Source organism: Leptonychotes weddellii, chromosome 11, assembly GCF_054177405.1.
Source record: "Leptonychotes weddellii isolate Sample4059 chromosome 11, ASM5417740v2, whole genome shotgun sequence".
NCBI lineage: Eukaryota > Metazoa > Chordata > Mammalia > Carnivora > Phocidae > Leptonychotes > Leptonychotes weddellii.
This window is the reverse complement of record NC_138379.1, coordinates 67,389,551-67,401,572: the sequence shown is the minus strand read 5'-3', so window position 1 is coordinate 67,401,572 and position 12,022 is coordinate 67,389,551. Positions and strand designations below refer to the sequence as shown.

General features: G+C 35.6%; 1 protein-coding gene across 7 annotated transcripts in view; it reads right to left on the bottom strand.

Moving 5' to 3' along the window:
* The window catches only part of CNTN5 (contactin 5), a 1,075,732-nt gene that overhangs the window by 272,542 nt on the left and 791,168 nt on the right, over positions 1 to 12,022 (bottom strand). For all 7 annotated transcript variants that reach the window (XM_081799059.1, XM_081799056.1, XM_081799055.1 and 4 more), the window contains one exon: positions 4,916 to 5,018. In XM_081799059.1, the coding sequence (XP_081655185.1) occupies positions 4,916 to 5,018 (103 nt within the window). The remainder of the gene's footprint in view (positions 1 to 4,915; positions 5,019 to 12,022) is intronic.

Below are 12,022 nucleotides of genomic sequence, written 5' to 3'. Positions count from 1 at the left end.
AGGGAACACAAGCAAGGGGGGTGAAAGAGGGAAAAGCAGGCTTCCCGCGGAGCAGGGAGCCCGATGTGGGACTCGATCCCAGGACCCAGGGATCATGACCTGAGCCGAAGGCAGACGCCTAACGACTGAGCCACCCAGGCGCCCCGTTAGTCTCAGTTTAAAGTTGGAACAAAAAAGATGGGTAGTAAATCTCTAGAGATAAAAGCTGACTATGGGAGGACATTTGGTCAAGCTGTGTACTGTTGCTTATGTAATGACAGACTGGACTCCAGACAATGTGATGCTAAATCAGCTAAATGCATGATACAGTGAGAACAGGGACTATAGAAATCCTTGAAAACTAGTACAGTAACTGGCACACAGTTGTTTCTTAAAACCTTCAGACTGGTATTCAGTGCTAGGTTCTTTCAAGGTACTTTAGCCCATTTGCATTTACCAGATGAGCTATGAAAATCATGCCACTTTCTTTTTGGCTACTTTGCATTAATGAATGAATCATTTTTCCTTGAGAGAGGAGTATCTAGGAAACTGTTTGATTTAAAGAATAACATGATAAAAATGGTGATTTCTACTGATGGAGTGAGGTAAGAATAAGCAGGAAAAGATGGGGACAAAAATACAAGTGTAAATGTGGACATAAATGGAAAAAGATGAGGGCAAGAGGTAGAGGTGTGGAGAATATAGGTGGATTTGTTTGGGAGAATAGGAATTAGCCAAAAGGCTTTCTGCATAAAAAGTTGTTTGTTATTTATTATGTGTTACTGATAAAGAGTTGAATTGGATTAAGTAGACACAGTCCTTCTGAGTTTATTCATGCCTTCAACAAATATTTCCTGAGTGCTCTTATGTGCCAGGCCCTGTGGTAGGCACTAGGAATAAGTGAAGAATGTAGTCATGATTCTTGCCCTCGTGGGGTTTAAAACTTGATGGGGACTTCCTGGTTATTCTTTTTGCCTCCCTTGCCTGTCACCTTCCTCTTCCTCCAGACTCTCTGCCTTGTTTTGAATGCTGCAAATAACATCCTCTGGGCTTTTAAGCTGGCTTCTGTTTACCATTAGCCAAGAGAACCATCAGAGGAGCTCAGAAGGCATGAGGAAAAAGAAATCAGGGTATGAATTTCCTGATCCTTTTCCTCAGCTGTGTTTTTTTTAATGCATTTCATCATGGCTATGGTTACTATAGTTGCTTTGGGGGGCCCAGCCCTTTCCATATCTCCAGCTGTCCCTGGTTCTGGTGACACCATCTCCTCCTCCCTCTTCATTCTGACTTAAGGGTGGGAATGACTTCTTGTTATCACTAGTCTACAAATGCCTCAATTTCTTTTCTTTGTTCTCTTAGCCTTGCTCATTGATTTTCAACTTGTGCCTTTACTAAACTCTTTTGGACCATAAGGGTTTGACCCTGTTTCCACCTGGATTTCTGACTGATCCAAAGGGGAAAAAATAGAGAAACTCATATGTAAATAATTTAATAATTTAAAACTGTATTAAGGGTTATGATGAAAAAACACAAATATTTAGATAGAGAATAATGAGTGTCAGTTACATAAAGTAGTCACACCTGGCTTCTTTAGAGGGTAATATTTAAGTTGAGGCCAGAGGATAAGCGGGACCTAGCATGGAAAGAACAGGGAAGAGTGTGCCCCATAGAAGGAACAGCAAGTGTAAAGGACATGAGATAGCAAAGAGCTTGGCATCCTTTATGCCAGAATTTGGTTATAATACTATATGAAGAACATTTGATTAAAACATTATGTGGATTGGGGCTCCTGGGTGACTCAGTCAGTTAGGCTTCTACCTTCGGCTCAGGTCACAATCCCAGAGTCCTGGGACTGAGCCCCGAGTAGGGCTCCCTGCTCAGCCGGGAGCCTGCTTCTCCCTCTTCCCCTGCCACTGCCTCTGCATGTGGTCTCTCTCTCTCTAAATAAATAAATAAAATCTTTAAAAAAAGAAAACATTATGTGGACAGATGGAGGGGGGAAATCAGCTTGAGTGGCAAAGTCCTGATTGGTATCTAGTGACAGATAATAAAGCTCCTGGACAGGCAAAGTCCACCAGAAAATCATGTCCTTTTTAAAGTGGGAAGTAGCTCAGGTGAGTTGTGTGAACTAAGCAGATGCTCGGGTATTAATTTGAAATTGCTATGATTATGTTGGTATGCAACAAGGATCTATTCCACATAATAATGTACTCTAAAAGAATTAACACATATAAAGATGTTATTTTTTAAATTTTATTTACTTTCTTTTTTTTTTTTTAAGATTTTATTTATTTATTTGACAGAGAGAGAATGAGAGAGCACATGAGAGGGAGGAGGGTCAGAGGGAGAAGCAGACTCCCTGCCGAGCAGGGAGCCTGATGCAGGACTCGATCCAAGGACTCCAGGATCATGACCTGAGCCGAAGGCAGTCGCTTAACCAACTGAGCCACCCAGGCGCCCCTAAATTTTATTTACTTTCATCAGTGGTAGATTAGTCTTTAGGTAGAGGTAGATCTCTTCATAGCATGTTTTCTTTTCCTTTTCTCTCTCTCTTTTTTAAGATTTTATTTATTTATTTGAGAGAGAGAGAGAGCCAGAGAGAGAACATGAGCAGGAGAAGGGGCAAAGGGAGAGGGGGGAAGCAGACTCCTCACTGAACAGGGACCCTGATGCAGGCCGGGATCCTGGGACCCCAAGATCATGACCTGAGCAGGCGCTTAACCAACTGAGCCACCCAGGTGCCCCATGTTGTTTTTTTTTTTTTTCATAATTATGACACTTTGTAAAAAGGCTATCAAATGAGCAACAGAGACTTTCTTGACAGGTTGTGTGTCTTTATCTCCGCCCCCCCCCCCTTTTTTTACTTATGTTGGGAGGAGATGAGGAGGAGTAACAAAGAAGTGGAAAAATTGAAGAAAATAAAGTATTAAAATAACAAAATTTGATAACACCTAGAATGAAAGGGACTTTAAGGATCAATTTACTAAACATATTTCAAGAATTCCAAAAGCAAACACATCTAACTTATTAAATAAGCTTGCCTGGGGAAATATCCCATATTGTTTTTTTCTCTATAAATCCATTTCTGTAATTTGTTTTACAATATGACCTTCCGTTAGTACAAATTCTGGCATTTAAGAATTATTTAACTTCAGGATATATGAAAACCTTTGGCATCAAGTCAAAACATATTATTTTTGTATTTATCAGAATTGAAATGATTAAACAGGACATTTCCAGGCATATTTGACACCACATATGGGAAAATGGTGAAAAACAAGACTTTTAAGGTATGATTTAATCGTGTGCATTTAACCAATATCTTTGGGTTTGGAACGCTTCCTTGGATATTGGCCCAAATATCTTCTAGATGAATTTTAAGTTCTTGAAATATATTTCTACTTATAGACATATTTTGCTTAAAAATGGACCACATGACAACTTATTTTGTTTTTAGTCTATTATGATCATGCTTCTACTTAGATTTATATTTTAAAAGATTTATTTATTTTAGAGAGAGCATGAGAAGGAGGGGCAAAGGGAGAGAGAAATTCAAACAGACTCCATGCTAAGCGTGGAGACCAATGCAGAGCTCTGTATCACCACTCTGAGATCACGACTGAACAGAAACCAAGAGTTGGATGCTTAACTGACTGCTCTACCCCGGCATCACACTTCTACTTAGATTTAAATAGAATTGCACATGTATTCATTTAATTTCAATCCATTTTGAAATTAAAAAAAAGAAACCATGGTGTTTAACTATGTTTATGCCCTCAACCTCTTCTTACTAGCTGAATTTTTCATATTTACTAATATTTTCCTCACCCGTAGGCTAAACCTACTTTAAGCACATTTATATAGAATTTTTTTTTAAGATTTTATTTATTTATTTGACAGAAAGAGACACAGCGAGAGAGGGAACACAAGCAGGGGGAGAAGGAGAGGGAGAAGCAGGCTTCCCGCTGAGCGGGGAGCCTGATGCGGGGCTCGATCCCAGGACTCTGAGATCATGACCTGAGCTGAAGGCAGACGCTTAATGACTGAGCCATCCAGGCACCCCCTATATAGCATGTTTTATCTCAAGTGCTTTATAGCTAGGTTGTGGGAGCTAGCTCGCCACAACTGAAGTTAAATGATTAGTAACTCTGATAGAGATGCATTTATGCAAATTATAATTATGGAGTCTAGAAAGGACCCTGAGGTCTTATCACCCTGAAAAAAACAAAACAACACCCTGTTTAAAATAAATCATAATACTCTAATCAAATATAATCAAAATCTCACTCCTGCACCTATGCTCAATACTCATATTATAAACATCATTGACAAGTGATTATATATCATAAGATTTAAACCCTCAGAAATAGAATCATTAAGTATAGCAGTCATTATAGTGTGATATAAATCATCTCTCTGATTTGGAGAATGATTACATGTACATATTGACAGCTGGTGTTATAATGTTAACATCTTTCAGAAGATACTAAAGTAATCAGTTGGTTCACTGCAACTATCATTTTTATGATTTTTATGCTGTTGTCTCATATCTTATCAGAATCTATATTTTTTGCATGAGGAGCAGATAACACCTTATCTTTTTATCCACTTTATATCATTGCTGAATGAAATTTAAGAATGACATTGGAACTTTAAGACATGTAGGCAAAGAGATGTAAAGCTATTCTTTTATTTAAAGAAGCCTCCTTTATGTTAAAATAGCAAAACTACATACACTTTGTTCATAGAAACCACTAGAAAGATCATTATAATTGGTTACTTCATCAGTTACCATTTGCCCCTCCCCCCTTTTTAAATGAATAACCACCAAGGAACTTCTGGGGAAATGAAATCTAACAAAGTAAGTGATCCAAAAATAAGATATGTCACATTTTAATAAACAATTGTGTCTAATTATGGAAGAATATGTACTTACTTGCCAAGTGCAAAGCATTCCATCTTAACAGTTGTTCCCTTAGCAGCTGTAACTGTGAAAGGAAAATGGACCTCAATTTTCGGCTCATATTCTCCCATCACACCTGGGAAATAAAGAACATTCTTTAAGCATAAAATGAATGTCACAATTTCCTTCCAATTCTGGAAATGTTACATTGAAAAGTGCTGTGGTTTGGTTGTTAATGTCTGTTTGATGACTGCTAAATTTTTGATGCATTGAAATAAGAAGGATACTTAGACTCAATCTGAAATCCCAGTCTTCCTTTAAGGATGTTAAGCATGTATGTTCAATACTATTTTAAATAATAATTATTGAAAATGTTAGTCAACACTGCTAGTTTAGTTACTAATTATATTCCAGGGGAAACAAATAAATATGAACATTTCCCATGGTAAGTAATTGGGTTTTTTTCTACATAAGTAAAAACTTTCTTTATCATTGTCATATAAATGAATACTTATTCATTAAGTCAACATACATTTATTGAATATCTATAATATTCAAACATTTTGCTGTGCATTATGGGAGTTATAAAGATAAATCAGCCATGGGCTCTCAAGCACCCAGCAAGTGTATTCTTAGAGAAAGAAACAACATATACTCAAGTATGGAAGAAGAGTGATATATAAAAATCATTGTAAACAAAGATAGGAAGTGATGAGTGCCATGAACAAGATATCCCTAAAGTATTATGTACATCTGAGGCTCTTACAGGAATAGTTAGGATTTGAGTAAGTAGGAAAATGATAGGAGAAAAAGTAAATGAAACTGAAAGAATAAAGACAATACGAGGGGGAACTATCAGAAGTAGGAATATCAGCTTTTCTGGTATGTTAGTATGTGAAGGGAAATAATACTAGGCAAATTTGGAAATATAAATGGAGTACAAAAAAATAGAGGGCCTTAATTGACAGAGTAAGACATTCAGACATTAATCTGTAAATAATTTGGACTACTGAGGTTTTGAATAGGGAACTGGTATTTTGCTGAGATGTATATACTGAAATTGGAGCAGAGATCAGTAAATCAATTACGTTATTTCAATAATGGAAGGTAGAAAGAATAAAAGCCCAGACTTGAATTATGGTGGTAAAAAAAGAGAAGAGGCACTAGATGGAATACAAAACAAAACAAACAAACAAACAAAAAAAAACACCAAAAAAACCCCCCTAAAACAAGAAAGAATTGAGATTGTCACACAATAGGGGGGTGCCAGGGACAAGCATGTGATCCTCTTCAATAATGACATTAAGTTTTCCAGCTTCAGGGGCTGAATGAAAGGAAAACGAACACAACTACAGTAGAAAAGAGGATGACTTTCATTTTAGGAGTACTGAGTGTGATACCTATAAGATATTCAGAAGAAAGAATCTGACCAGATTACACAATGAAAGAATGAAGCTCTAAATGAGTTCTGGACAGGTGATAGGTACTTCTTGTCATCATTTTGAGGTGGCAGTTGAAGCTGTGAGATTGGATAGGGCTTTCACCTATCAAAAGGCTTGGCTGAGGCCTGGTGAATTGCAGTCCTAGTTCCCTCACTAGCTAGACAGGAGCTAATTTCCTCCCCCAAATTTTAGGAGATCCCTGTGTATAAAGTACCGCAGAGAACACAGGTATAATTTAGCACAGATGTTTCTCTGAGCAGCTTGTGTGTGTTTGGGGACGTCTGTGTTTATGGACATATGTACACATATAGGTCCATGTGTATGTGTAGATAGCTCTGTATGTAATCCCTTTGTGTATGTGTGTGAGATGAGAAAGGAGAGGAAAAAAATTAGAGTAAGAAAAATGAGATAAGATATAAAGGCAACACACACTGGATGTGCAAAGAAGAAATGGTTAACTTTAGCAAAGAAAACCTTTATTTGTTCATTTATCATCTATCTATCATCTATCAATCTATCTATCATCTATCTTTCTATTATCTGTTTATCTATCTATCTCTCATGTATATCTACCTATTATTAATTTGATATGGGCCTTGAAGAATGAATGTGGCCAACTTTAGATGGAAAGTGTTTAAGTTCACTGAGGACAGGAAGATTATCTCTGTTTTTTTTATTTTTGTGCTAGTTTTTTGCAAAGCAATCATAAACAAAATATCCCTGATATTTGCACCAAAAGATTGGGCTTCTGGACATGGCTCTCCTAATGATTTAGACTGTTCCATCTCAGATAGGTCAGTGACTTCTGTGTCTCATTCTTACTAATCTATAAACAGAGGGAATAGAAGAGAATTACCATTAACGTAATGTCTTATTCTAACAAGCAGATTCCTTAATTGCTTTCTAGTCCAATGTTCACTGAGCACCAAGAGCCTGATGTATAACAAGTGAATTGAGTGATTAGTCCTATAGCAAAACAAATGTTTAAGCATTTCTCTCTCTATTCCTCAATACTGTTTTCCTCTTCTACTTCTTTTATATCCTCCTCCATACTTTCCAACTTCTTTTATTTCTCACATCTTTTTTTTTTTTTCCTATATCTTTCCTGAATAGCAGGATTTGACCTGCTAGTGATACCTGGCTGAGTGTATTCAATGATGAGAAGTTTATCTTCAAAGCCCTTTTACCCGTAGGCCCACCATATGAGGACTCCCAAGCATCTTGTTCAGTGTCTACCTTTGTTTGGCCCATCTGAAGCAGTCCCTAAATTTAGCTTGCGATCTCCCTACCCACCCTTAACACTGATTGTATAGTATTTGTGTTCCAAGTCTACCTGTTAATCTGATGATTTAGTAATACATGATCTATCATGATGCTTATTAAACTTAATACCCTACTTGCATGGGTCCTTGTGAGTGCTAGAAGTTGTTGAGTACCGTAAAATGTTGTAGGAGGGCGGTGAAATTGAGGCTGAATTTAGAGAATATTTCTATATAATTACTTTTTAATAAATTGTTTAAAAAGGTCTCAGAAAAAAGGAACCCGAATCTCCAAAGCTGCAGTAATCTGTTTTGATTTCTTCTCTTATCATAAGTAAAAACTTCCTTTAGAATCCACTTTTATGCTAATACTTTTATATTATGTTTTTAAAGAGGGTCCTGTAAAAAAATAAATAAAAATAAATATGAGGATCCTATAATTGTACAACATTTCAGGCCCTTCAATATCTGGATTTGCCTCTGAATCATATCAAAGTATTACTGATATTATTGGCTAATAGGAGTTAAACCCATCTCTCTTCTCTTTCACATAATATTTGTGAAGTGCAAAGAAATTCTTTTACAGCTTTCATCCTTAAGAATGACTCAAAGGATAGGCATTCCTGGTAGTATTTGGGAAGTGATTTTGTCCAGGTAGGACCTTCTGGTGTTTCTCAAATGATCCCCATATGGCCAAAGACATTGTTAAGCCTCACTTCAGGGCCCAAAAAGTTTGCTAATATTTCAACTAGATATTAAAAATAAAATTAAAAGGTTTGTGTAAGAGGTTTCAAATTATATTATCTAATTTGAGCTGCACTGTAAGAAATAACTGGTTCTTTCTAATTTTACTGTAATGGTGATGATAAAAGGACAGATGAGAAAACTCTTTAGATATGTCTTGTTCTTTAACAATTGAATACATTCAGCAATTAAGTTTTGCTCTATATTTCATGGGATAATTATGTTAGTACTAAAGTCCAACTTAGCAAATATAATTCACTCTCTTTTTTTTTTTTTTTTTTTGAAGATGAGAGATTTGAAAGTCAAAGAGGTCAGGTACTGGCCCAAGGTCCTATAGAATGTTGTTGGTAGAAATGGGGCAAAAATGGGAATTTTTTGACCTCAGGTCTTTAATAACTTTTTTTTTTTAAATATTTTATTTATTTGACAGAGAGAGAGACAGCGAAAGCAGGAACACAAGCAGGGGGAGTGGGAGAGGGAGAAGCAGGCTTCCTGCCAAGCAGGGAGCCCGATGTGGGACTCGATCCCAGGACTCCGGGATCATGACCTGAGCTGAAGGCAGACGCCTAACGACTGAGCCACCCAGGCGCCCTTAATAGCTATTTTTTTGACATCACTCTGTTGAGGAATTTTAATCACAGAGTGTAACAGACCAGGCATACCACATGTAATACATCAGTCATTGGCTGTCTGTCATGGTACTTGGTTTATTTCAGCTGCAATTTTTAATATTTCAAGTCATATATGGCTTAGCTTGTAATTTCTTTTATTGGCTAGGGTTTGATGATGAAAGGAAAGAGAAACAGTCCTATAAGGCACTTAGTTAAATATCAAAAGATGAGGCTTATCTCTTTCATCAAGGTAGTTCCTTTATTTTTATTTTATTTTGTTTCATTTATTTATTTTTGTCTCCCAGGAGACACTACACTGTGTCTTCATCTCTTTCCCCATACCTGTCTTTTCTGGGATGGTAGGCTGTCCTATTGAAATTGCCTGCCAATAGAAGATGACCCCAAATTACCCTAATTCCTAATAAACAGAGGTCTTCCAGCTAAGAGAACATTACTCTCCTATGTCTTCATGGTTGTTGATTTTTTTTTATATATATATTCCAATTACTTACAAAGAGTTAGGGTGTTTTTCCCTAAGTAGAGTGTAATTTAGAGCAGTGTTTCTCCAAGTGCTTTGCAGAGTAGAGAGCCAATGATATCCAAAAAATCTGAAAAACTTAAAAAATTTCAGTCTGCAGGTTCAACTATGAGGCTAGTGATAAATAATCTTTGAAGGTGGGTCTACAGAGTCTATATTTTAATAGTACTTGAGTTTCAATAGATGTTTCATTTGTAATTATTTTTTTACTGTCTTTAGCAATCTGAATATTAATATATAGTTATTGTGCTATGTAAGCCCCCTGGTAAGGAGATGAAAGCCCAAATAAATAACAAAAACAACATTAAATAGTAATAATAATAACAACAACAATAATAATGACAAAGATGAAAGAGGGAAGAAAGGAAATGACTAAATAGTTCACCCTATATCTATTAACATAGTGCTATGTGTAACACATATCACTATACTCATCTTTTTGGGACATATTAGAAGTTAACTTGTGATTTATAGATAAGTGATGCAAATCCCAGCTCCAGCCCTGGCTCTCTTGGAACATCAAGGCAATCACAGAACCTCTCTGGATCCATTTTCTCATGTATAATGAGTGTTAATATTATGGACAGTTTAGAACTCTAAATATTGCACATTAATACACTCTTCTTTATTTACTGTATTCAAATAAATTACAAGTTATAATCCTTGGGAATGTTAATCATTTAAAAAAGTGTCCACATGCCTTATTTTTAATTCCCAAAATGAGTCCCTGATAAGAAACAATTTCACAAGCCTAGATAGATAGACAACATGTTGTTTTCTCACCTCAAAAAGTGTGTATTACCCTGAATCACAGTTTCCAAAGTTTCCCTATTCAAACTCATCCAAAGATGAGTTATTGTTATGTAAATAAGGGGATTAAAGGATCTCCTGACAAGAGGAAATAAATAACTTGTGTTATCTTCAAATAAATGTACAATTATGAATAGTATTTATCTGAGGAGATTGAGAAGAACTAGAGAGGTTTATTATTAGAAGATGTTTTCCATCATATAACATATATTCTGAAAATCAGAGGAACCAATAGATTTTTTTTCTCTTTCCCAAGCATCAAGAAAAAATTGATCAAGGGGCTGCCTCACACTGTAATTGCTTTCCTCTGATTACTGAATTTTAAGATGTATCTTCTTCTCCTGTTCTTGACACTGTGATTTAGGGAAATATATGCATCCTCTCTACCACAATCTGAAGGCTCAGCCCATGTACATCAATAACTTGGAAAAATAACTTATAAAAGTAAAGTCTAAAGAAAGCAGCTATATATATATTTTTCTGAACAAAACTATAAGCTCTCTAGCATTAAAACAATAGGATAGATAGAGCAAATTTGAAAAATTTGACAAAGGGTTGAATATTCACTTTGAGAAGTATGTTAAAAAGTTTTCCTTTTTTTAAAAAAAAAGGTTCCCATTTTTAGGAAATTAAATATGTTTGCTTTTTTTATAAATTTCTATTCACAAATAAAATTACAGAAACTTTTCTGTAAATATATCTACATAACCAAAAGTATATATAGTTCTGCAATAAGTCTATAATTTAAAACTCTTATGGGTGATTTTTCTTACTAGTTTTCTTTGACTTTGTGGATTGTGTGTGTGTGTGTATGTGTGTCTGTGTGTCTATGTGTGTGCCTTTCAAATATGAAAAAAAAATTTGGTACCTGCTAAAAGTTTTGGTAATTTGATTTTTACGAGATGCCACCAAAACCTGTGAGTGTAACAACGGATCAGCTTTTGAATAAACTTGGGTCCTCATTGCTACAGCCAAGGACCCTTCTTTGAAAGCTGGTTTGACTGGTCCCAGTAATAACGGGCAAACTACTGTACTGACTTGAAAGGAAACTAAATAAAAATAAAAATATAATGATTCCAAATGACATATGAATATTAATTTCAATAATTAAATGCTTCGAAGATCTCTAAATAATTCTATGGGAATCTCCCACCCTAATTAGAGTTGGTTCTTTTCAATTGTGATTTAAGTAGAAGCTATAATATCTGTATGCTTCATTCAAATATTTATATCTACCAGATTGTATTTTTTCCAATAAAAAGATAAAGTAAAATGCCTCAGAAATATGGTGGACTTTCTTCACTGCATTAAGCACATTAATCATAAATTGCTATATCCACAGTCCTTTCTATAAGAAACTAAAAGCAGTAAGATACAAATAAGATAAAGGTAAGGCTAAATTATGAGGAAGGAGTTTTGACACACACACCATCTGGAAGGTAAGAATGATCTATTCAAATCAGAAGGTAAGACAAGCCAATTGGAGAGTAAAAAAAAAGTTATGTATAAGAGCTGAAACTCATTATTAGGAAAGATATAAAGGAAATAGCCATACACTCCTGTTAACTAAGATTCCTAGGACTATTTGGATTCAGCAACCTTCCAGTCTCAGTCCCTATGAGGTCAGGCCATATTACAGGCCCTAATCTTAGATTTTTAAAATATCTTTTCTCTTATCATGTCATATATTTCCTGAAAACACAAGTCTCTTATTTAAGCTCACTGGAGTGAACTTC